The sequence below is a fragment of the Podarcis filfolensis genome (genome assembly GCF_964270895.1).
Source record: "Podarcis filfolensis genome assembly, chromosome: 2".
In the NCBI taxonomy this organism is placed as follows: domain Eukaryota; kingdom Metazoa; phylum Chordata; class Lepidosauria; order Squamata; family Lacertidae; genus Podarcis; species Podarcis filfolensis.
Genome location: NC_139605.1, coordinates 95,574,506 through 95,600,325, shown reverse-complemented (window position 1 = coordinate 95,600,325; position 25,820 = coordinate 95,574,506). Strand labels below are relative to the sequence as shown.

Below are 25,820 nucleotides of genomic sequence, written 5' to 3'. Positions count from 1 at the left end.
TCGGGTTTGCAGCAGCTGCACCTCAAATTTCAGGCTACCTGGCCCAAAAGGAAGAGGAACAGAATCACTGTAATATTCTTTCCATGGAAAGAACCAGAGGAAGGTCTGTCAAAGTTTTAAGATCTGAGTGAGGCATCGTCTGTGAATTCCAATGAATAGCTAGAAGGCACATTATACAGGAAAAGCAGGGCAATGTGAGGGAGGAAGAGGACATTAAAGGAAAACATGTAGGCAGCGCTACTGAAATGTAAAACCCTTAATGTTCAAAGGGCAGAGATTTTTATTTTGACGTGTCAAACCACTATCACTTACTGGCTATGCCAGCACAAATATTTTAAAGGGAATGCAAAGTGCTGGTTTAGCAACAGGAAGTTTTCGAATAAGCGGTTGTCAGGCTTCAGTGCTGAGATGCACAGGTTCAGAAATGAGAACTGTCAGAGCATTAATGACTCCTCGTGTCTTGGAAGCAGAGCAAGTATCCTTCATTATCACATCCGGCATAGTGGGTTTTTTTTGGTCACCTAACACTGCACCTCAGTCTCTCAGCCGGGCTTGTTAAGTGATGGGTTTCTTGTTGACACCTAACCCTGCCTGGATTCTCAACATGTTCGGGACACTCAAATCTACCTGCACTACCATCTTGTAAATGTGACGTTTCACTTGACCTTCCCTCCACAATGAACAGCAGGAAATACTGCAAGCGGTGTGCCCAAGTCAAGGCAGGCTGAGCAAGGTAATATGGGAAGCATGCAGAGCTGGGGCAAAAGGGAACAAGCAAACAAAACAAAAAAAAGGATAGTGGCAAGAGGTGAGTTTTTGGGGTAAAACCCCAAAGTGAGAGGAGAAAACCAGCTGCAATAATGAGTCCAAGGAAGGGCAGTGCTCAGAAAAGCCTCACACAATTCTCTATCTAGAAGCAAAAAAGTTAGATCTGACCTCCAGTGATGAAACTCCAGCGCAGTCCAGGAAGAGAACTCACCTGTACTCCTCTGTTCAGCACTATGAAAAAGATTGCATCTATTCCCCATCTGGCATCTCTGCTTAATCTTACATTTATTATTTGTTTTTAAAGTATTGCAGGGCAGAAATTTCTCACCAGCTCCATCAAGACCAAAACACTGTTAACAAGGTATTACTGTAGACAGTGAAGACCACTCCATGTTACCTAACCCTGTTCCAAATGATGGCAAACTACTTTTGCCCCTTCAAATCCAGACAGAATGCTAGGTCATACCTACCGCGTGTTGTTGGTAGCATGTCTGACAAGCCCTGCCAGGCCGTTACCATCTCTGGATTCTTCTCCAGGTCAGCAAAGTTTTTCCACACCCTTATAGCACCATCATCTTGAAGGAATGACAGAAAGAAAATTATAAGGGAATTCAGCCCAGAAGCTGGGCTTACCCAGTGCCATAAGTTAATCACCATTACTGATTTGGCTCCAGCAGAAAATTCATGCCGCTTCAGACAGATTCCACTAAACCATGGTTCTCCAAACAGGAAGCAGGCATCCTTATGGAGAGATCAATTGTTACTATGGAAAGCTTGATCTGACACTTTCTAATCATATTGTTGAGTCTGTTTGCCTCTTAAGTAAGGGAGTAATATGCCAAGCTCCACTATCCTCTGCCACATTCAGAGTCACAGGCAGCAACCTAGCTTGACAGCAATATAGATTATGTATTTCCAGACGGCCTTACTGGTAATTAAGTCAGCCATTTTGGAAGGAATTTTGCTTCCTGCGGTCCTAGCATTATCCCAGTTTTGATTTTGAATTAGACGATCACTGGTACTCTATGCTGTCCATGAATGTAACAGTTCTGCAGCATCCACACAAAACTGCTCTCATCAAAATGCCACCCCACATTTCCCCACATTTAATCTGGATTTACCTGTTCTGTGAAAATTCTGATAAGTTAAAAAAAGGAGGGGGTAAACAATCAATCTGGATTAAATGGGGAAAAATAATATGGGGTTGCATTTTGATGAGAATGAGACTGTATGTGCCCTGCAGGAGCAACACAGAGTTTCCAATAACTGCAATGTGGAAACACCCACTGAGAGTTATATTACAAGAAGAGATGGGGACTGGATCTCCCATTGGTGTAACAGTAGCCACTAAAGGCAGGGGGAAAGGATCTAGGTTGCGTTGCAGCATTAAGGTAGGTAGGTTAAAGTTTTATCCATGAAACACTTTCCTAAGAAATATTCTCCCAAACCATTATTTGCCCTATGGGCAAAACATATAGGTACCATACAGGAAGCTCCTTTTGATTTTAAATTAGAGGCACACATTATGACAAAACTGGATAACATGTAATATAAAGATTGTGCTGGCTTTCTATTTTATTCATTTCCTTGAAGTGTTCTTTTAGTGTGTTTTCCCCCTGAAAATGAGCAAGGATCTTATGAATGATTCTAGCCTGGCATGGCAATCTTTAAGACCAGTCTGCTTGCAGCACCTTATTTCTCCAAACCTTCATCTTATTTGTTACTCCCTCTTGTCATTCAGCAAACATTTTCCCCCACTGTTTATGGGAGTAATGCTTTAGCTGTATCATAGTTCGTTGGCCCAATTTTCCTTATTAAGTCAAACACTACAGCAATAAAAAAAATCCAGCTGTTTAAGGAAACAGGGAAAACAGCACTTTATGCTGCTGCTGCTGCTGCTACAACAGTATATAGCAGCACATGTTTTATTAGTTTATATACTTGAGACTAGACAGGAACATTGAAGATGCTCTAATCTAAAAATAGTACAGTGCTCACTCCCCACCATCCCCATATCTATCTGTAGAGGGACTACTGAAATGGAGGTATTATAGCAAAACATTTCAGCTTCCACTTTCTTCACCAGCTCTCATATAAATCAAGGGTGCTATAGTCAAGGTGGTAAGACGACTACAGCACCCTTTGACTGACACGAGAGTCAAAGGGAGCCACAGAAAATAGAAGCCAAAACATTTTGCCTTAATATATCTGTTTCAGTAGTCACTGTAATAAATGAATGGGATTAACTGTATCCTTCCAAGCAAATTTGTCTGAAGTGCTGTTTTGATGCTGTTTTGTGTTTTTTTAAAGTCTCTGTCTCTCTAAATTGGTGATAGCAGCAGTATTCAAACATGGTTAATGAAGATAGACTCAGTAGTTCAGCTTCTTCCTGCTTGTTATGGACAAAGCTTTATTCATTAACTGTACCATAAACTTAGTTCATGGGAGCCTGGAGTCTTGCTTATGCACTCAACATTAGTGTTGTTCACTAGCACAACAATGATATGCTTAGGAAAAATATGCTGGGCAATAGACTGCACAAAATAATGCTGCTTTTGGAAGGGATTGTCACATAGCACAATATTCCTGAAGACACACCCTGCAAGAATAATGGTCTCTGGAGAAGATTACTTTATCTGTTAACCCGGCCTGAAGTCCTATGGAGCAGAGGATTACTCTGGAGTTGTGACGGCCAAAGAAAGTGCACAGGGGTTAAAACTGATGGTTAGGATTCCTGACGTCAGGATGAGAAAAACTGGTATGAGGGAACAGGCTAGTGCTAGACTGTCCCGATTCCCAAAGCATTTTCCGAACTTGGGATGAAATGAAGGTGAGGGGAACAGACATGGTGAGAGACAGCTCACAGGAAGATTCTCAAACAGAGAAGCTCCAGTGTGCTTGAAGAGTTTTGTGAGTGACTCAATAAGTTTGTTGGCAGGATGCACTGAAGAAAGTGCAAAATAAAAGGCTATGGAAGTTTTCACTCTTGGTTCAAAAAAATACAACCTTTATTAAAAGGTGGTCCCTTTACTAAATCAGATGAATAAAATAAGGAAGCATGTATAACAATACACCTCTGTGTGACTGAAATGAAGATGAGGTCCATAGACAGGGCAGAAAACACTTTCTTAGCCCTCCCTTAAAAAAAATAATGAGGCCATACCCACCTGTAGCAGTCAGGAGCAGAGAACAGTCTTGTCCGTTCAGATATTCCATGGCGGTGATCCTTGTGTAGCGTGGGTTCCCATTGTGAAAATAGTCCAGCTTTTCTCCCTTTTCCCAATCCCAAAAACTGGGAAAGGCGGGGGGGGGGGGGGAAACAAATAGGTAAGTTGGATTCAGGTTCCAAGTGGATTTAAGTTAAGTTTAAGGATAAAAAAAAAAAGTTATTCTATACACTGGCTCCAAATCAAATGTATTCCTCCAGCCCACCCACCCCATTTTGAGTATTTAACAACTTTTGATTAATGTCTCTTCATTACACCTCCGGCTTCCGCAGAGAAAGTAATAAGGCTGAAATTCTATTAGCAGGGTCTATAACAAATCCAGGCACAACAAGACGACTGAATGTATGAGGCTTTTGCTTAGCAGCAAGAACAGGGCACCAGCTCAAGGGTGTTTAAAATGCTAGTGCCTTACCAGATGCTGTCCTTGTCAGCCACCGCTATACATGGGGTGAATGGGTGAAACTTGACCACTGACGGCATGCCAGGGTTCCTGTTCAGGAAGATTTGATCATCTAGTCGTGAAATACCTAGGGGGGAAAGGAAGAGAAAAACAACATGAATAGTGGTATCAGGACCTCTCACAATGCCAGCCACCCTGAGCCCTAAGACTGGCAGGGAAGGTCCTATCAGTGGGGCTGCCAATATATGCTGTCTGACTGGCATTAACTCATGAGAAGGCCTTCTCCTGCTAGTGGTTTTCTCTTTGTGGAATGCCATCCCTCGGGAGGAACATCTCCCTCCCTCATTAGTAACTTTCAGTAGGGACTTAGAAACACTCCTGTTTACCCAAGTACCTGACTGCTGAAAGACTGTTCATGGCAAATTTAAAATTATTAAGCTGTAAGGATATGTGATTGCTTTATGTTTTAAAATATTTTAAATTGCTTATAAATATGTTTTATTTTTATTATATTGTTTTAGAACTTTGGTGTGTTTTTTGTTTGCTCTGGGTTCCTTTGGGAGGAAGAGCGGGGTAGAAATGTAATAAATATTCAAAATCATAAAAAATAAATTCTGATACGCAAGACTACATTGAATGTACATAATTTAGTATTCTGCAACGGAGGTTCTTGAAATATGCTATGCCTGGTCTCCTCAAATTAAAGGAGGGAACCCACCCTGTTTCTGTCCAGGCTATCTTTATTTGTCCTCAGTCCACACAGAAAATGAAAACATCACTCAGCAAGTGCCCAACTGTTGTACTTGATTCCCTCCTGCATTACATGTCTATTTTCTGTGTGAGAGCACAGGGGAAGACTGCCAAGTTGTCTTCACTGTTTGATAGCCTCTCCTGACATTGCCTTGCATTCCTGACAAATTGGAGATCTCGCAAATCTTTTCAGATTTTGATAGCAGCGCTCTAAGGAGGTTAAGACGAGAACAGATTGGATTAAGCAGGCAAAATGTTTGTGCCTTGTTAAATACTTATTGCACTATGCCAATAAAGGCTGAATGGGCAGGTGAAAAAAGAGATACCTTTACAATATAATGCTCAACTACGATAAGAGCCGAAGTTTCATACTTAAATAGGGCTCAAAGCCCCCAAATATTAATGGCAAGTTCACACAAGAACATCATTTTCTGGAGTAAAGCAAATCTGAATATATTCTTGTGACAAAATGTTTTTTGCAGGTAAGTGGAGGCAGATTTCCAAAATGGACAGCACCAAAAAAATCCTCCAGTGTTTCTACCACTGCTAAGAGCATGCAAAATAAAATTCTGAAACTGGCATCCTTAACTGTTTGCAGAGTTGTATGCATTGTTCCTTTAAAATAAAAATGTAAGGCTCTCTTCTCTGCTGACTCAAGCCTACTAGGTCTCAAAGGACTGAGCTATATGTGAGAGACAGACCATCTCTCTCGACAGATTAATATTTCACACTAATCTTTCCCCAGCTGACATCTGTAGACGGAAAGTCCCCCCAAATTTTCTCATCCCTGGTGAGAGCAATCTTGAGTCATGCTGAAAATGGCAGTATAGGTGAACAGCACAAATTTGCTCTTATTCACTGGCCAACCAAGCTGCAGAAAGAGTAGAAATGTCAATTCTAACCACAGCTATGCAAAATTAAGGGGCCACTTCAGCAAGATACAGGGAATTCAAATATCCTCTGTCATTAAACAATAAAGCCCACAGCCTGACTGCTGCCTCGTAAATGAATAAAGAGTTATAAATAAGCAAGATGCGCTTTCAGTACAGCACTGAATATATATGCTGATGAAACGTGAGTCCAATGTATATGAAGGGAAAGAAGCTGTAAGTGTAAAAGAGGCCACACATAAAAAAGCATTGCAGAAACATGACAGGATATGAATAAACAATCATTTATGGGGCCCCATAAAACCGAAGGATACTGAAACCCTTTAGGTGCCTTGTGAATGTGAAGGGGATACAGCAGACTCTTGCAGATCACAAGCTAATTTGCTGGAAACCCCAGCAGTATTAGACACCTATCAAACTCTGACTCTGCTCTTTGGAGAAGGTGAAAATGCTGGCATTTCGCCTGCAACACCATCCCTTGTAAACAAGCTGCCGCATCCATCTAAACTCTACCGGATGGAAGAAAAGCCTAGCTATGTTCAGCAGCATATGTTCAACGTCTTTGAGCAATTCGTTTTATCTCGAATATTTTGCTTTTGGTGGGGCATGCCATTTCTGACTGTCCAAAAGCTCTGCTGCTAGCATTCAGTGTTAGCAAGCTTCCTTGGTAGGCACATGTTTCACATATGCACCCCCCACCCACCCCCGGAATCCCACCTTTAGACAGCAGCAATAGAATTACATGTGCAGATTTACTTACATTTACGCACAGATCTTAACATGGGGATAAGGATTACTGAGCACGCACACACAATCAAAATATGCACATGCTTCGAATGTCAGTGGGGAATAGCTCAGCTACAACATGCACATTTCCTGGGTTAGGGAGAATTAGCTAATTAATTCTAACCACTACTAAACTAACGCACCCACGCAACATACGTGCGAAAAGGAGCATGTACACAGGACGCAAGAGGAGATGGGGTTGAGGGCAAGTGTCCTGCTGCTGAGAGAGACACATTAGTCTTCTCCCTCTGTGTCTGTCTGTCTGTCTGTCACTCTCTCTCGGCTCACATTAAAAACCAGACCTCAGTGATGCAAAGTGGAATGAATGTAGTGAAAAGCTGACTTAGGCAAGGACTAAAATACCTGTTTAAAACACAGGCACACAAGGATAGGAAGAAGGGGCTACAACTTGTAGGGAAAGAACTTGCCACCCCAGGAAAACAATATAACTGGAGCACACTGAAACTCCTGGGTTAGTCAGGAAACAGTCAGGAGCAGAGAACAGCCTTGTTCATTCAGATATTCCATGGCAGTGATCCTTGTGTAGCTCCTAAATTCCTGGGTTAGGAAACAGTGGGACAACCACAAATCATATTGGCAATATGTATCTCCCAGACTCTTGTAACTAGCAGCCTGCTGACTCCACATGCATGTGCTTTACCCAAGGAGAAAAAGGCTGTCCAACTCTCAAAAGCAAACAACCCCATTACAACAAAACAAGTTGAAGTTGTGAGCAGAAGCTCACGCTAAAGAGGTCAACACTGGCCAAACAAATGGTTTATGAACAGTGTTCTTGTTCATGGCCTCATGTAAAGAGTGGATAAGCATTCTCCTTGGTGCTGGGAGATGTATAAAGTGGGGTGGGTAAGGGAGAAAAAATTGACTACCTTTTTGGATGATTTTCTGTGCTTGCTTTCGGACTCTGGCATTGCGCAGAAACCGCCACTCCCTTTCTTTGCGGACCTGGCTCTCCAAATCATGTTCTTCTGGAATCTGCCAATAAATAATAATTAAAAAAATGAATACAACAGGATAATGGTAAAGAAAGGCTTCTTGCGATTCCAAATGCCTGCTAATTTCAACCAGAACAGGGACCCTTCAGCCCATGCAATCTGACCAAAACCAGCAAGGGGCAGATGAGGTTTTTCTGTTCTTATACACTTCATTACCTTCTGAACTGCACATCATCCACCACTGGGCCCCAGGGCTGTCAAGTGATCAAAGCGTCAGTTGTTTCTTTTAACCAATTAAAATAAATATGATAAAATGTCTACACAGGCAATATTTTCAAGAAATCTAATGCAGATAATTTTTCACTGACAAACGACAGGGAATTCAACTGGAATGCACTGCTTGAATGCAGATGTATACATAGATCAATTGCAAAAATGATATTGGCACTGAAATCCTCTCACTCGGGACATTTATTTTAAAATGCACATTTTAAGCCTATGGCTGATAAACCGTATCCGTTATTTGACAAATATTCCAAAACCTATTCTTTACTCACTCTTTTGAAAAGGTCTATTTGTTTTTGTCTTGTCTCATTCAGGCTAGAAGTTCTCACAGAAAGCAAATGAATATCCCATTTTCTTAAACAGCGACGTAAATTTATGAAGCTCATATAAATGGCTTGTCACAGCAGATATATTTGAATCTTGTGGCTGCTGTTACGAACCCGCAAGCTCATCCCTAGTACAGGACCATTTTTACACTTGTCTCCAAGGCTTTCTTCTGTTTAGATGGAAGGAGTGCAACTTCTGCATAATTCCTTATGAATAAAGGGCTCCATAAAGTATGTGGCAGGGAAGTGTAAACACAGAAGGTATAATTCAAAATTGGAGACAACATGTAGAGATCCTGTACTTCTTCCTGTCGAGGGCCTGAGCAGCTAGGGGATCATAAAGATTCTGCCCCGTTATTTAAGGAAGCAAGCACACTCAATTGCAAGAAGTAGATGCTGCTCATATTTTGGGAATGGCTGCTGAAAACAATTAGGCAGAAGTGTAACGGCATGAAAACATACATATTAAATGTCAAACGTGAGTTGGCTTTCTGTGCAGAGAAAGGTATACTTTGGATTTTCAGAGCCAGGCCTGCAGTTTTCAAACCAAGCACTCACTCAGCTCAGGTGTTTTGCTTTCATGACGACATCCTTTGAAATTATTATTCATGCCATGATGAAGATTCTGCTGATATAAAACAGTGCTGCTAATCAGTTGGTACTGTAGCCTTAGAGACCAGGCATTGGTTACCACTGAGAAAACAGGCGTGGTAGCCGTTAAATTTGTTCTAGACCAATAGGAAGAACATTTCTTTTAGATTGGTTATCAGAACCTCCCAGTTCACAACAGAAAGAAAGACATATCAATAAAGACTGAAAGGGCACACTTAGTTCCTATCAGTACAGGAAAAAAGTATGCCAAATCATATTGCCATGCAAAAAAAATCCACAGCAGCCCATCCTCTGGAAACAAATCACAACAAGATTACAAAGCTAGACAGTGGAAGACAGGAGTGCCTGGCGTGCTCTGGTCCATGGGGTCACAAAGAGTCGGACACGACTAAACGACTAAACAACAACAACAGATGGCTTTAAAAAGACAGGACAAATTTATTGAGTGTTAGGACTATTAACAGCCATTAGTAATGAAATCTACTGCGATCTCTACCTTCCGGGGCAGTAACGGAATTGTAAACCAGTTTTTGCTGTTGGGGGGCAATCAGTGGAGGATGGCTGTTGCGCTCATGCCATACTTGTGGGCTTCCCAGATGAAGGATGATAGACTAGATGAACCATTGGCTCAATCCAGCAGGCCTATTCTCACACTATGTTTGTTCTCTCCTTGCAGTCATTTTTTTTTGACTTTAGAAAAGTCTATAGTAAACAAAAGACAAGCTTCTGTTCTGTTCTATTCACTTCTATGTGGGTCTCCCAGAGGTGTGTGGGTGTCTGGAATAGTGTTACATGATTAGGATCATGACACACTACAGATTTCTAACACCTCTTGGCTTCCACTCAGACAGAAACCAATTACAATTCAGAAGTATCCCACTGAGCAGTGCCATGTGAAAGCCAATGAAGTTGTTCTCCGCCTTATCCATATCAAGATGGAAACAGTCAGCAAGGGGTTGTGGAAATAAGGACAGAGGATGGATTTTCTCCTTGCAGCAATAAATAATGTTATAGGGAGATCTCTGCTGGTTTCACAGTGATGAAACAATTTCCTAAGGGGCTAAATCCTCCATCAGTTGAACAGAGCCAGAGCCACTGTGGAGCTGAGGTGGGCAACCTGTGGCTATTGAGGCTAGGGTGTGAGTGTATATTTTTGTTCATATGTTGCCAGCATTAAACATAAAAGATCCTAAAAGTTGCAGTCAGACACAGGGGCAACACCAATACTGCACTTCCCCGACTTTAAATGTTTTCAGAACTCTTGAGGTGGGAGTGGGGCTGGATCTATGATTACCTGAGCATTGCTGTTAAGTATCAGTTAAAGCACTACCAGCAAAACACTACACTCTTTTCTGAAACAAACCTTGTTCTGCTTTTCCATAAATCGAACACTGACTGATGCCAATGATTTGTAATGCCACCAGTCAGTGCATAGAAGCATAATGCCTATTTCTCAGGGAAAGAATGTTCCCTTCCACACCAAACCTTACAGAAATTAGGTGTACTTGCAGCCCCTTTTGCATGTATTCCTCACAAGAGCATCTACTCAGTCACCCTGCCTGCTGCATGTGTTTCCTAGCAGAGTCTTGGCATAAGGATCTAGGCTCTCTCTCCTATCTACATTTAGTTCACATTTCATGGTGTGTGTGTTTAAATGCAGGCAGCTGAAATTCTCAGAAGGCAGCAGGAACAAAACAGGATTCTTTACTCCTGAATGTGCCACGTGCAGCATTTTCAGGAGACTATTCCACATAACTCTAGAGAACTATATAGATTGTAAGAATGTCAAGCTCAGCTAGATGAACTATGGAATAACCAGGAAAACAGCACAGCTGCAACTGATGGCATATACCAATTTTGCTCCTTGGATATGTGCAGTGCTAGCTTTTGTTTCATAGACACTAATTATTGTTCAGTGTAGCGTTAGGATTTCTTTTTTTAACTATCTTTGGTGAAGAACACCCTGTAGGATACAGCATGTGCGGTGTCCATGAAACCTCTGTTAACAGGCTCCCAAATCGACTTTTTATGCAACATGAGCAAAATGCAAAAGATAGTGGTAGGTAGAGAAAGAAGCAAGCATAAAGGTATACTGCACATCCCTTGGATGGGATCTTTAATACTGGATTCTAGAGGTTTTTAAGCAGAAGTTGAATGGCCAAATGTCATGTATGATCTAGATGAGATTCCAGGACTAGATGACCCTCAGGGTCCCAACTCTACAGTTGTATGATTCTATATGGAATCACAGGTTTTTCCACTGGAAGCACAGGTCTCAAACTCCTCCTAGAAAAGCAGTTTGGGGGAGGAAGAGTTATGGGGCGGGGAGCAATGGATGGTGAAAGATGGTGATGCACTATTGTTCCCCATAACATTTCATTTTTGAATGCCAGGCTGTAACTGTGGCCAGGTGGCGTTTGGATTCATAGAGTTCACCAGTATTATGTAAAAACTGCCAATACACCTTCCCAAAATTGGATAAGCATTTTCTAATGTTTCCTGAATTAGAGCCAAACCTTTGTGATGGTATGCTTATATTGCTCGTGATGTCTTGTCATGAACAAGACCTGCCTTTGTGTGTGAGAGAAAGCAAGCAAGTGGGGATGAGCAATTGTGTGGTAGGAGAGAAGGGAGAAGAAGAGAGATGGACAGGAGAGTGGAGAAGTAGTGAGTGGACTCATGAGAGATTGTGGGGATGGTGGTGGAAGGGCAAAGAAAGGAGATGGTTGAGGGAGAGGACTGTGCAGGGGAGGGAAAGATGGGCAGAGACAGTGTGAGGAGCAGATTCACCCTTGATTTGGGCTATTTGTGTACATGGGTATTTAAAATCAACCACAATGCTGGCTGAAGGTTTCTAAGGTGGCAATCCTAAGTACACTTACCTGGGAGTAATCCCCACAGAACAGATGGGGCACACTTTTGAGTACATATGCATAGGAGCAGACTGCAGACCAAATTCTATTTCCAAGAAAGCAAGTCAAATGATGGGACAGCCCTATGAGTATGATCTGTGAGATATCAATCCACCTGTTTTATTTCAAACATCTCAGCAAAATTCGGTTCCGGGGGAAATGCTATAACTCTTCAATATTAGTGGTGATAGGGAATATGAGGTAAAAATGAACACGTTATATAGGATTGCAGTAATTTTAAAATATGGATAAAATTCTCTTACTACCCAAAACCCTTTTGTATATATATATATTCCTGTAAACCCTGATGAAATAAATGGGACATCTATTTCCAGTGCAGCTTGTGGAAGGAAAATTCTTGCTGGAATGTGCCTCATATCTATGGTAGTAAATAGTTATTGCTGGACAAATCTCTCTCTAGAACTGTGTTGTAATTCTCCATTCAGCAACAAGTAATTATTCAAAGCACTCCAAATATTCTTAAACTTCTACTTAAAAAAAAAAATCAAACTGAAGTACTCACACTAAAAACACACACCCTGTGTGCACAGAAAGATGCATTTTGATTGGCCATCTGGAGTGATTTATTAGATTAATAAGGCACCACTCTGGCGAACAGCTATTCTCAGAAAGTAGATAAATGTTTTTAATAATCATTGGGAGTTAATATATTACCCACTCTGAATGGTAAAATAAAGATAGCATTATCCTAATTCTTTTATTTTTAAAACATCTACGTACTGTTCTCTAGACTTGGAAACAAGCACATAGAAGTCAGTTTGGCCAAAGTAGTTGGACCAACAGCTTGAAGCTAATTAGTAATTAAAGTAGTAACATTTCCAAATGTTTCAATGCCTGCGTAGCTATGGGTATCAAGAGAAAATTAATTGCATTTGTGCTGTAGTTGATGAAGTACTAAATGTTTTATTACCTGGCAAATTCTCTTGGTGGTTCAATTAAAAAAAAACAAAAAACTGGGGAACTGCAAATCCACCTGTAAAACATGTTGCGATTAAGAAAAAAAATTGCTTGAATATAGAGCCAGTTAGTGTTTTGCTTTGATGACCAGTAGGGCTCTTGGGTATACAGAAAAAATATTGACAGAGATCTCAGTAACAAGTTTTATGTTCTTTAAAAAAAAAGGGGGGGTGTCAGCCATTGTTTCTTTATTCCAAAACCCAGGTGTAACCTGATACCTGCAGCACCTAGCAGAAACTAATTCTGTAATTTTAATCTTGGAATAGAAATGTAATGCTGATCACGTGATTAAAACATGCAGTCTAATTTTTGTACTTTTAAATCTTGTTTCCCTTGCCCCCACCTCCTATTTGGATACCACCTACCCAGATGAAGAGCTAGAACTAAAACTTAGCTCACTAGTTCGTCATATTTTGGCTGGTGCTTATAAATGCTGGTTTTGGAGAAATACATGGATTATTCACATGTCCACTCTGGGCCTCCTGGAGGCACTAAGCGCACACAGGTCTGTTGGGTGTCCGTGTCTTTGTTACTTCACAAAATATTTCTCCCCCAGAAAGCCCAGCAAGAGCTATGTGTGCTCACTACCAACAAGGTAGGTTACTGTAATGAAAAGAAAAGAAGAAGCTGGAATAGAGGACTGAAAATGGGATCAGCTAACAGAGGCCCTCAGGTACATATCCCCACTCCCGCCCCCCTTTGCTGAACTCTTCTGTACATATCATACCACACAGCTCTGGGATTCGTTATGTTGAAGCATGAAAATAGAGGTCTTCACACTCACACAACACCCAACTACCCACCATACAACTGTATATGAAGTTTCAGGGCTAGCTTGGAAAAAAAAGCTCTCTCAACCCCGAGCCTATAAAGTACAGCACTATTCAAAATGCACTGCGATATTTTGTTTAGTTGTCCGCTGCCACTTGTTATCTTATTATGCCCTCCTCTGTTCGTTCGTTTTTTAGTAAGTATTTTCTGGAGCAGCAGCAGTGGCTGTTCAGTGCCTTGCACTGCTGCACTTTAACATTTTTGAACCCAAGACTGCAGTCACTGATTGCGGACATGAACCAACAGCCTTTGCCGATTTGTGGCTCCACAGAAATTTAGGGGGAAGCTTATCTTGAACCTGGAGGTTCTATATTGTCATCCATGGATAAGACTCATCCTCCATGAATCTGCCTGTTCAAGTGGTTCTCAAAGCACTGGGAAGGGGGGCACGTTCAGCGGACCAGTTAATACCACCCCCTGACAACTCAAAGTACATACATAATTCTTATTTTAATAACTGTAGTCTTGCCTATCTAATGCGATGAATGTGCCTGCTTCTTGCAAGCAAAGTTATATGAATTCATTGCAAGACATATTTCAGCCTTTTTACATTACCCAGCATGCAAGAAACCTATTGTACTGCCTATAGGGAGACATTTATTTCTGCTCCCTCTTCAGCTGACAGACTGTGCATAAAATACTGTAGCAGAGTAATTTTGGAAGACATACATGTGTACACACACACATACACACACAAGTGCAACACAGGAAGTTGTCATGCCAGTATGAATTGGCATGAATTTCTGGCAACTCATCGCTATGAACACAACTTCTAACTAACAACCTTACATCCAGAAACTTGTGCTGCTTTGGATGGATGCTCACAATTCAAATTTCAATTGCCTAGTCTAATTCATGAGAACCTTCAGCGTGTCTCCTTAGTTTTGTTCTATAAATGCATCTGTGATGCATGAGGATATGTTATTATGGGGGCGAGAAGGGTGCTTTTTATGTTCTTCTGATTTTAAAATGAGGCCAAAGAATACCAGCCCTTGAGTTTCCTGAGTTCTAATTCAGATTGCATAGATCTGATGAAGGGCTTTGACCTTATCAGCTGAAAAGTACTCTTCACACTGCTCAACAAGATAGGATGCCCATCTAAGCGCCACAAAATGGCCATGTCCTTCCACGAGAACATGTGTGGCACAATCCAGTATGATGCTTCATCCTCAGACACCTTCCCTTTAAAGAGCAGTATGGAGGAGGGCTGTGTTCTTGCCCCAACTCTCTTTGGCATGTTCTTCCCTCTGTTGCTCTTCTATGCCTTCAGCTTGACAGAAGATGGAGAGGGGGGGTCTGTTCAATGTGGCATGTCTCCACACCAAGACAAAAGTGTGGTGGGTTCTTATCTGAGAGATGTTGTTTGCAGATGACGAAGACTTGAGGAAGCTCTGCAGAGACTCATCAAATCTTTTTCCAAGCCTGCATGGAGTTTGGCCTGACCATCAGCCTAACATCTTGGGTCAGGGTCTTGCTAGCACACCATGCACCAGCATTTCTGACCCCAGGCTTGAGGTGGTAGACAATTTTGTTTAACTGGGCTCCACAATAACCAGCAACCTTTTCCATTGATGCTTTCCACATGCACTGTATCAGGAAGAACCAGGGGTACCACATGGCAGGACAGTCTCAAAGATGTGTTGTTCCAATGTTACCTTCCCAGCATGTTCACACTTCTGTCTCAGTGGTGTCTACCACTAGATTGGTAATGTCCACAGATGAAAGATGGCAGGACCCCCAATTCTATGGGGAATTGGCTTCAGGCACCAGGCCCATTGGTAGACCAACTCTGTGTTGTTCTCTACAGCCACGGCAAGCACTGTAACTCTCTAACAGTTTGACTCCAATGGCACACTCTTCCATTCTCTCTCAAGACATATGGATGCCAATGAATTTAGATTGTAGATAAACAGCCTGGTGACAAATGGAAACCCCAAAGATGCATGAAATGAAGCAAGGTCAACTCTTGGTCCAAGAAGATTATGTGACTTGCTGACCTCCCTCCTGGATTAGAAAGCTTTTACTTAAGGCAAAATGTTCCAGTGTTGCTTCAACATTAATACAGCTAGAAACAGCAAAGAGAGTGAGACACCAACAGTTCTGCCCTTGCTGTTGAAAAGCAGAGGCTTTAATTACACAGCAAGCAAAAACTGGCATTTTTAAAAAAAGTTTGTTGTTGATGTCCCTCTGGGACAACAGACAGGCAGAATACTTAATCACTGCAACTCTCCCAGGAAGCTCAAGTGCTATCTGGATCAGAGAAAAATTGTTTGTTAACCCTCATGGCACACAAATAAAATATGAACATAACGTTGCTCAACATAGCATGTGAGCTGAAAGATTGTGCTGTATTTGGCCTACATTCTTGTGCTCAAATCTTGAACCCACCCCAGCCCAGCTCTCTTCCCACTTCACCTTGCTTGTGTGTAGGTTAGATATAATGTGCAAAATGCACAATGAAGGTTTGGCATTTTCGGCAACAGTCAGAGGCATAGCATTAGCTTGCTCACAGTATTAGATGTAAATTCCAGAATCATGAATTCAGCACTGCCTCTTTACTGTGGAGATGAATAGAAGCATGATGAGAGGGGAGGGAGCAAGTTTTTCTTTGAACACAAATCTCTGTAGTAATTAGCAAGGAAAGATACAGAAAACACAGCTGTTTGCAGCAAGTATGCAGACAGCTGCTTAGAAGCTGTCCTTCCCTGTACCATTGTGATGATTTTGGTGTCATTATTATACATAATTTATATAGCATTGTTTGGCATACAACCCACCTCTCATTCATATTCTGTGAGGCAGGCTGCTATTATTCCTGTTCTTACTAATGGAAATACGGGCTGAAAGGTTGTCATCCAAGGTCCATGGCTGAATGGGACTAGAGCCCTCATTCTCGAGGTCCAGAAAGCAGACTGAATGACTTGCACTGTGCAATAGCTGGGCTCTTTCTCATGAGGTTTTCTTCATTTTTTACTTTGTTTCCTTCTTGGTGGGCCATCAAAAATCGCTGGGGAACACTGCCTCCAAAAGCCTTGTTTACAGGCCAGTTCATCACAGGGGCTTGCCTACCCTCCCTCCTGCAAGCCATCTATCACTTTTACACCTTCTCTGATGTTGCTGCGACATTTCCTCCCTTCCAATCTCTCTCTGTCCTGGTGTCGTCTTACTCCTTGCTGTCCTCCTTGGAATTTTCTGCCGATTATAAAAGGGAAACAGTCCCTTCCAGCTCATCTCCTTTCCAACCCCCCCAACCCCATCAATCCACCTGGAAGCTGGCAAGCACAAGGAGCCAAACTGCCTTGTTGTCTTTCCCATACACATGGTATAGGATTGGCTGCAGCTTTCTATTGAATGCATATAGGTAAAGGGTAAAGGGACCCCTGACCATTAGGTCCAGTCGTGGCTGACTCTGGGATTGCGGTGCTCATCTCGCTTTATTGGCTGAGGGAGCCGGCGTACAGCTTCTGGGTCATGTGGCCAGCATGACTAAGCCGCTTCTGGCGAACCAGAGCAGCGCACGGAAACGCCGTTTACCTTCCCACCGGAGCAGTACCTATTTATCTACTTGCACTTTGACGTGCTTTCAAACTGCTAGGTTGGCAGGAGCAGGGACCGAGCAACAGGAGCTCAGCCCGTCACGGAGATTCGAACCACCAACCTTCTGATCAGCAAGTCTTCGGCTCTGTGGTTTAACCCACAGTGCCACCCGTGTCCCATTGAATGCATACTTGATGGTAAATTTGGCTTACATTTTCTGTGAATTCTGTGGCCTCCTGCCTGGTGTGCTTCCTGCACAGTGGGGCAGCTGTGGTAGTGTGGAAGGCACTAGATTCCTCTGGTGGGTTAGGCTCAGGTGACAGCATATGTGAAGCTTCTGCCTTAGGCTGTGTGGGCTCAGGACCACCAGCCTCAGATTATATGTGCTCCAAACCACTAGCTTTGTGCCCTGTGAGCTCTGAATCACCAGCTTCAAAAACAATGGCTTTCGGTGAATATGTGAGCCCTAGGAGAGGAGATTGCAGCCACTTTGCTCCTCACTGGTCATTCTGCTGCTGCAGCTAAGCCATGGCTTGGCATGTCTACTGAACTTGAGTATATGGTTTATATCTCTCCAGACTAACCATGAACCAAGGTTTGCCCTATGGTTTATAGCTCATGGGTTGACTAGGAGAGCTAAACCACGAGTCCAGGTCTGGAAAACACACTATGTCATGCTTAGGTCTGTGCAGCACAGCAGGAAAACAACCAGGGAGGAGCTAAGGGGCCACAATCTCTTTGGGAGTCTGTGCATTTGCACTAAGCCACAGTTTGGCTTATCATTAGGTACAGAGGATGTGCAAGTCATTTTACTTTCTACTATGACTGCTTGATTGTAGGCAACAAAGCTGCCCTGATAACATAACCTGCTCCATGCCTGAACCAGAGAGTGGCTGCCACACTAAGTACCCAGAATCTTGTATGGTAGAATGGGATCCCATGGCTGTGGAAAGAGATCTGCCATCCTTTATGGTGTGCTGTGTATGTGGAAAGGGAGCCTGCAATCCTGTTGATCCACATATAGGTTCTTGCTACCACCCAAAATGGCCCATTATACCTTTTTGCAACAAGTGGCACTACAAACAGGGCTAAGACGGAGGCCCTAAACTGTGTCATGATCAAGAGAGCCCATAGCATTACCTCCAAATGTGTACTATTCTAACAGAAAAGACAATGAAATAATACACTTTTATATTTGAATTTATACTGGTACATAAGTGAGGATGCAATTAAAAACTAACAAACTATCTTGCAGTATTCCTGTTTCTATATAATGTACCCTCTTAGCACATATGATTTGTTTTTAGAGCAGTACAAGAGCCGTTAAACATGCAGTCTATCACTTACTAAGTGGAAGAGTCCACACAGCATCTATTGTGTGTGTTCTGCACATAACACAAAATGTAAAACACTTTCTTTCATGATTTTTTTTGAGAGCACAGCCATGGATGTCACTCAATGATAGCTGATTTATAATCACAGTATGCTAAATATGGTACTAAATATATTATTGTCACATCAGAACAAAAATGTATGTTCTCCTGTGTGTTTTAACAGATCATAAAAACTTTAGAAATCTTTGGGGGGGGGGATTTGTATGTGTGTTTTGTATTTACAGGCCCCTCATAATCTGAGCTCTAAATTGTAGTTTACTTAGCTTGTGCATTAATCCAGCACTGGCTATAAACATATGTAACCTCTGACTTTCATGCCCCATGCCTTTCTTCAGTTTGCAGCACAATCATAGGGTTCCAATGGCAGGACTCTGAATGTGGCAGAAGCAGGGGCATGCTTATGAAAACACTGAGTACAATACAAACCACCACTCCCCTTCCACACACATGTATTATTTTCCTACTGCTGATAAAACCATACGGGATGGATTCAGCATGAGCTGGGAAGTGTTAGCTAAAGCACAAAACTGACAAGCAGTTACAAAGCATTCTGTGAATGAAGCCTGCAATATTTATCCATCTGCATGCCAGGCTATTACTGAAGAAAAGGAATCAATAGCTGCTGGGTGTTTTTTGTGTGTGTGTTTAAAATAAATAAATAAATGCTCAACTCCTGGAACAGAAAGTAAATGAACAAAGAGAGAGAGAGAGAGAGAGGACCATGAATGAGAACTTGGCAGTGTGAATATGCATGTGTGTGTGTGTGCGCGCGCATGTGTGTGCGCATATGTGTACATGTGCAAACAGTAATTTGATTTTTAGGGTGAGGTGTATTCAAATGATTCTGCAATTCAAAAAAAGGGCTTATAGAAGAAAGGCAGACTGTACCTTCATCACCGGCTGAGCAAAATACTTGGCACTCCAGTCGCAAAACCCCGTCTGCATTGTTGCTGACATGAAGTTTTTATGCCCCACGGTATCTTCGGCATCATCAGCTGTCTGTCCAGAGAAAAGTGAGGAAACAAAGGTACACGTGCTTCAGTTACAGTACCTGTACATCTGGTTTCTCTGAGTGTATATCACATCAACCACAGTAGGATGTCACCATCCAATAATAGTCTATTGGAACAACCCCGCCCCCCGCCGCCAAATCAGAAGATAGCCTAGTACAGTGGTACCTCTAGTTACGAATGCATCTGTTTACTAACGCTTCAGGTTATTAGCTCCGCTAACCCGGAAGTAGTTGCTCCCAGTTGCGAACTTTGCTCCAGGATGCGAGCGGGAGGTGCCATTAAAGAAAGCGCGCCTCAGGATAAGAACGGTTTCAGCTAAAGAACAGACCTCCAGAACGAATTACATTCGTAACCAGAGGTACCACTGTATATTATTTCTGAAGCAAATCATGGGGGAATGTGGCCATATTTTGCTCTCAAATATTACATGCCACAGAAGTTGCTATGCCCTGTAATAAAGTATCTTGTAAGTATCTTGACCATTTCGGTAACACTAACTAGGGGAAGCACTTCTTAGGGCTGACAACCTTTGTATCTTTCTATGTGGTAGATACCAACATTCTCCTGTGATGCTTTTCAAGGGCAACGTACACTGTTAAGCTCAACCAAATAAAGTCAAGCTCTTTTCACAAACACAAGTACAGAATACTGTTAAAGAGTCACAAAGCCGGGAATGAACAAAGTAGCTGAGGGAGCCCTCCAATCATATTTGCAGTCATATATGCATACTACTGAAAATGGTGGTGAGGCCACTTGGATGAAAAATATATATGAAAATGCTCATTACATTTATATATGCCACTGTCTTCCAAGGTTTTCCCTGCTCCATTTCATACTCAGAGCAACCCTGTGAGGTTGCTTAGATTGTAAAAATTGGCAAAAAAAAAATCTTACTGTGTGACCTTGGGCAAGATTTATTTATTTTTGCCAATTTCTCAAATTGATTTTCCAGGTCTTAACCCAATTATACAAATTATTTCCAAATGAATACAATTTTGTTTAAGTGACTTCCCATGTGCCATTCTTGATGTGTCCTTGTCTTCTGATGTTACTGCTTTTACAGCACCCAGTGAGATTTATGTGGGGAACTGAAACTGAATCTCCCCAGTCCTAGTCCAACATTCTAACCACTAATACACCATCCTAACTTTTACCAGCTTGGTTCCTCAAGCTTTACAGTATTTTCTATGAAAGTTGCTACCTATGAACCAGGTAGCCGGGTGCTATTTCCAATTCTACCACTGCCTATAAGAAAAGACAACATTGACACATGTTTCCAACTATGCAAATGGGAGGTGAAAGGGGGCCATAGAAGAATTCCAAAGATCGCTATAATATTATAATAAGTAATAAATAAATTTAAGGACTATGTGCTGTCCCAAAATGCTGTACGTATTTGTTTGAAAGAACCATATGAATTTAGGCCTTTGTAAGGAAATACACACACACACACACACACACACACACACACACACACTGGCCTAGTGAAAAGTATATTAATGCTGTCTAAGAGGCAGAGACCTGTATTCTCTAGGGTGCCGATTTTAATATTGAACAGGGCACCTGTGTCTTCAGTAGAAGTATAAAAGGGAGAATTTCAGAAGGTGAAATGACACCAAAATGACAAGAGAAACTGGCATGTCCACATTCAAATATCCTTTCTATGAAAATACTACAGAAAAAAGAAGCCCGCTTCTAAATTGCATCTGGTAACCTGAATGGCTCCTGAGACTTACGGCTGCAAGTGTTTCCCCTTATAGTCAACACTGCAGAGAGACAGAGCCCAACTGAAAGATCCCTGACATATGTACCTATCTCAAAAAGGTTTTAAAACACTAAACCACAGTGTTTATTCTGCAAGCTATAAGTTCACACAAAAGCGTAGCGCATGAAGAAGCCTTTCTCAAGATGCATTAACAGAATTAGGTTACAAAAGGAAACCGTATTTTCAGGGAGAAAAATTGCATGCCATCAAGAATGGCAAAAATATGCACTGAGGAAGAGAGGCTGGAAAAGATTGTAGGCATAGTATCACATTTCTAGCAGCCAGAGATTTTTTCTGTATCACATTATTATACTAGGTTATGACTATTGTATCTGAAGGACTGCCTTCACTTGTATTTCTGCTCAGATTGATCAGCACCAGAACTTGTAAAGGTAAAGGGACCACGACAGTTCAGTCCAGTCGAGGACGACTCTGGGGTTGCGGTGCTCATCTCGGTTTACTGGCCAAGGAAGCCGGCGTACAGCATGTGGCCAGCATGACTAAGCCACTTCTGGCGAACCAGAGCAGCTCCCGGAAACGCCGTTTACCTTCCCACCGGAGCGGTACGTATTTATTTACTTGCACTGCATGCTTTCGAACTGCTAGGTTGGCAGGAGCTGGGACCGAGCAACAGGAGCTCACCCTGTCGCAGGGATTCGAACCGCCGACCTTCTGATCAGCAAGCCCTAGGCTCTGTGGTTTAACCCACAGCGCCACCCGCATCCAGAAATTGTACTCTACATTTATTTTCTTGCTGCATTTGTCACTGTATGGTGTAAAGGATTGAAGGACTCAAGCTATGAAGCTCACCAGGTGACCTTGGGCTAGTCACTATCTCTCTGCCTACCCTACCTTCACAGGTCATTTCAAGGATAAAATTAGGGGGGGGGCAATTTTAAAAATCTGTTATATGCAATAAATCTGTTGCATTTATTGTCTTTTGTTTTGTTGTTAAGTCACATGGTGGTGGTGGTTTTTTTATTTTGATTTTTTTTTAAAGCTGTAAAGCTAACAACAATAAATAAATATCTTATTTGTATTGCCAGGATTACAGGAAAATTAAAGATGACATAGCAAAAACTGGAGAAGAAGCAAAACAAATGAGAGTTATTTCAGGGACTGGAGTACAATGAGACAGGGAAGACTATGATCTTACCTGATCTGGGCCCTTGTCAAACATTTTCCTTGTCCTAGGAAACTGGTGGGAGTGTGGAGTGTATTGCACCCCCATGTTGCCCACATTTGCAGGTCTTACAGATGACAGGTCCCGGTTGACCGGCTGCTTTGTCACATCATTAGTCAAGCTGGAGCTACTGGTGCTGGTGGTTGGTGGAGATCCTCTAGAAATGGGAAATCAAATATGGGTGGAAATATTGCTGTACTGGATATCATTTTACCAGCAGAGTATGAAATCAGACTGCTGCAGAAGATGGCCTTTTGCAACTACAAATTTAAGTTTTCTCTGTCACTTTCCACTTTATTTATTCTTGTGGGTGAAGCCATTCTGTTTTTCAACACTAGGTGCTTTTCCACCCTACCCCCCCAAGTGGTACCAGTTGGCCTTTGGCCAGTTGAGATTATAAAGGGAAAACTGACATTTGAAATTAATGTTGGAAATCCCTGCGGAAGCCTTGATGCAGCAGTTGTAAAATCATGTCCCCCTATCTGCAACCCTTCTCTGACGGGAGGGTTACTAAGCACAAATGAAGAATGTATGTTCTGAGAAACTTTTTCCACTTCTAATTAGTACCTAAAAGCCATGCATTATATTTGGTGCATTATCCCCTACCCCGCAATCTCACAATCTGGAACTGAGTCAGACCATTCATGTGACTGGCAACTGGCAACAATTCTCCAGGATTTCAGACTGTGGTCTCCCAGCCTTATTTGGAGATAACCAGGGCCTGAACCTAGGAGCTTGCGCAGTCAAAGCAGATGCTCTACTACAGAGTTATGGTCATTCAAAAACCAAGAAAAAGTGTGTATCCTATAATGTCTGAAGGGTAGCATTTTAAATAACTGAATATAAGTTTTAGGAAACAGACAATGCAACAACTTCCCAATACATTCTCCTAGCCTCAGGGAGGGAAAAACCATTTGTGTCACATTTCAGACATTATAGGATGAGATCAACACTTTTTCCAACACAGAGATTAATCTCCTCCTTTGATGGCTTCAACAGAGTTACGTAGGACACTGTATATGTCACTTCTGACTAACTTTTGGCAAAGGGATTTGAAAGCATCTCTAATGTGGGATGAGTCAGGGTCAGTTTAGAGGGATACTTTCGCAGTGTTGCAGCCATCATTGCAAGGATTGTCAGATCAGTTTTACAGAGAGAGAAATTTGTCCTAAATTATCCCCTTATGTGAAATATACCATAGCTTACCTCTCCAGACAGCTGAATGTCTGCATGGCACACAGATACACACTGCTCCTTAAGCACAAAATCAGCTATGAATAACAAGGGATTTAAGATGTAGTACTTACCCCACTTGGTGTATGTGCATGCCCTTGTTGGTAGGACTGGCTGGGGCAGACTGTGTGAGGGAAGAAGTATCAAGGATGCGCTGGGGGCGGGCATTTACCGTCGCCTAGGAAAGAAAGAATGGAAAAACTGAGAAAGAACAAATGCCAATCATAGGAATAAAATTATTTTTACCACCAGGAATAACCTTACTGAAGCTCAATATCAATGGTGGGAAGTGGAAGCAGTCTTCAGCATTGCTATAGTATTGCTATACAACTTAGATATATGCACTTACGACATAAGGCAGGCATGGCCAAACTTGGCTCCCCAGTTGTTTTGGGACTACAACTCCCAACATCCCTAACTAACAGGACCAGTGGTCAGGGATGATGGGAACTGTAGTCCCAAAACAGCTAGAGGGCCTGACATAAGGGTTCATCTGATGCTTATTAATAAAAGGTTCCTAATTCATATGCAAGATATAATATGTTAACATTTGCATTGGTACTTTGGGGGCAGGATTTGGCAATGGAAAACAGGCAAATGAGGTTACCTTTATAAAATAAAAAACTCATTAAAATGACCAATCTGACCAAAATGCCCAACTTGAACTTGATGCCTCAGCAAAAGTCCCTTCCAATATACTGTGGCGACAGATTACCAGAAACTAGAACATTCAAATCTGCAAACAAATGGACAAATGGTGCTTTATAAAAGTAGCTTAACCCACCTGAAACCATAGATGGAATAAAATTCCCTCTGCGTTCAGGGAAGAAAAACTACTTTCTGACCTCATAACTGGAGGCACTTCCCCCCAAATTCACTTGAGATACTGGGCTGGCGTGAGGTAATAGATGCTGAGGCAATAACTTCAGAAACAACAGCAGCAATAACTTTAAAACCAACAACAACCATAACAACAAAGAAGCAGGAAAATATGTGCAGCAGCTCTTGCAATTCTCAAAAGGTATTCAGATAAGCTTCTTTCACTGCCTTTAGAAATCTTAGATAAGGGAGAGATGGGAACAACAGGCAAAGAAGTGTGAAAAACCAGGCTTCTTATTCAGCAGATACTTCACTTATAGGGGTGTGTCAAATCCAAAAGAGACTGAAACTATGACCATTAATATCTCTGCAGTTTACAGAAAAGGTGTAAAGAGCCACTGACAAGGCATTTGGGAACTCGGGGAAATAAATAGCATGAACAGCAGGCCATTTTCCAATTGTACCTGCATTTGCACTTTACACCCAAAATTGCTGGGTGCAAACTGGATGATTGCAGCAGCCGTGCTTGAGGGCACATATTGCCTCTCTCCTTCAGATTTCCCCTTGTTGAGCTGGCCTTTTGAGGCAGTTTTCTTCTCTCCTCCCCAGCTCATTAGGAAAAGGTTCAAGGCCATCACTAGCACTATACCCTTGATCGGGGAAATTGCAGTTGATGTAATAACAGCCACATCTATAAGAGTGAGAAGCTGCTGCTGGAACAGCCAGCGTGACAGGTTACATCTTGGGATCAAATTGGCTCTCCATCATGTCTTAGATGGCTATGGAATTTGTGTAGCAGTAAATTATATTTTTGAAACCCTTATTGTCTAACGCTTATTCCCCTGCTGATTCTCTTCTGTTGAGGACATGCAGTTATTAAAACCCAGAACCTTTATATGGTCTTCTAGGACCGGACAAAAGATTCTTCTCCATCTGAGCAAAAACATACTTTATGTTTCCCAAAATTCCAAAGAAATCCTCAAAGGCTTTTAGGATACATCCATATATTGTTGGACTCCATGATCAAAGGTCAGGGGTGGTTGAAGCTATAAAGCTGTAGTCTAGCAACACCTGGAGGGCCACAGGTTAGCTTGCAATATGGAAGGCACTTATGTTAACATAGGAGAAAACAGCTTTCCTTCCTTGTCTGCAAATAAA

The 25,820-nt window shown here is 42.0% G+C and overlaps 1 protein-coding gene across 2 annotated transcripts in view; it reads right to left on the bottom strand.

Annotated features, from left to right (window-relative positions):
* The window catches only part of RPTOR (regulatory associated protein of MTOR complex 1), a 304,516-nt gene that overhangs the window by 31,551 nt on the left and 247,145 nt on the right, over positions 1–25,820 (bottom strand). For both annotated transcript variants that reach the window (XM_083598574.1, XM_083598575.1), the window contains exons 22-28: positions 23,918–24,021; positions 22,584–22,767; positions 19,538–19,648; positions 7,709–7,814; positions 4,408–4,522; positions 3,936–4,060; positions 1,239–1,343 (exon numbers count right to left, since the gene is read on the bottom strand). In XM_083598574.1, the coding sequence (XP_083454700.1) occupies positions 1,239–1,343; positions 3,936–4,060; positions 4,408–4,522; positions 7,709–7,814; positions 19,538–19,648; positions 22,584–22,767; positions 23,918–24,021 (850 nt within the window). The remainder of the gene's footprint in view (positions 1–1,238; positions 1,344–3,935; positions 4,061–4,407; positions 4,523–7,708; positions 7,815–19,537; positions 19,649–22,583; positions 22,768–23,917; positions 24,022–25,820) is intronic.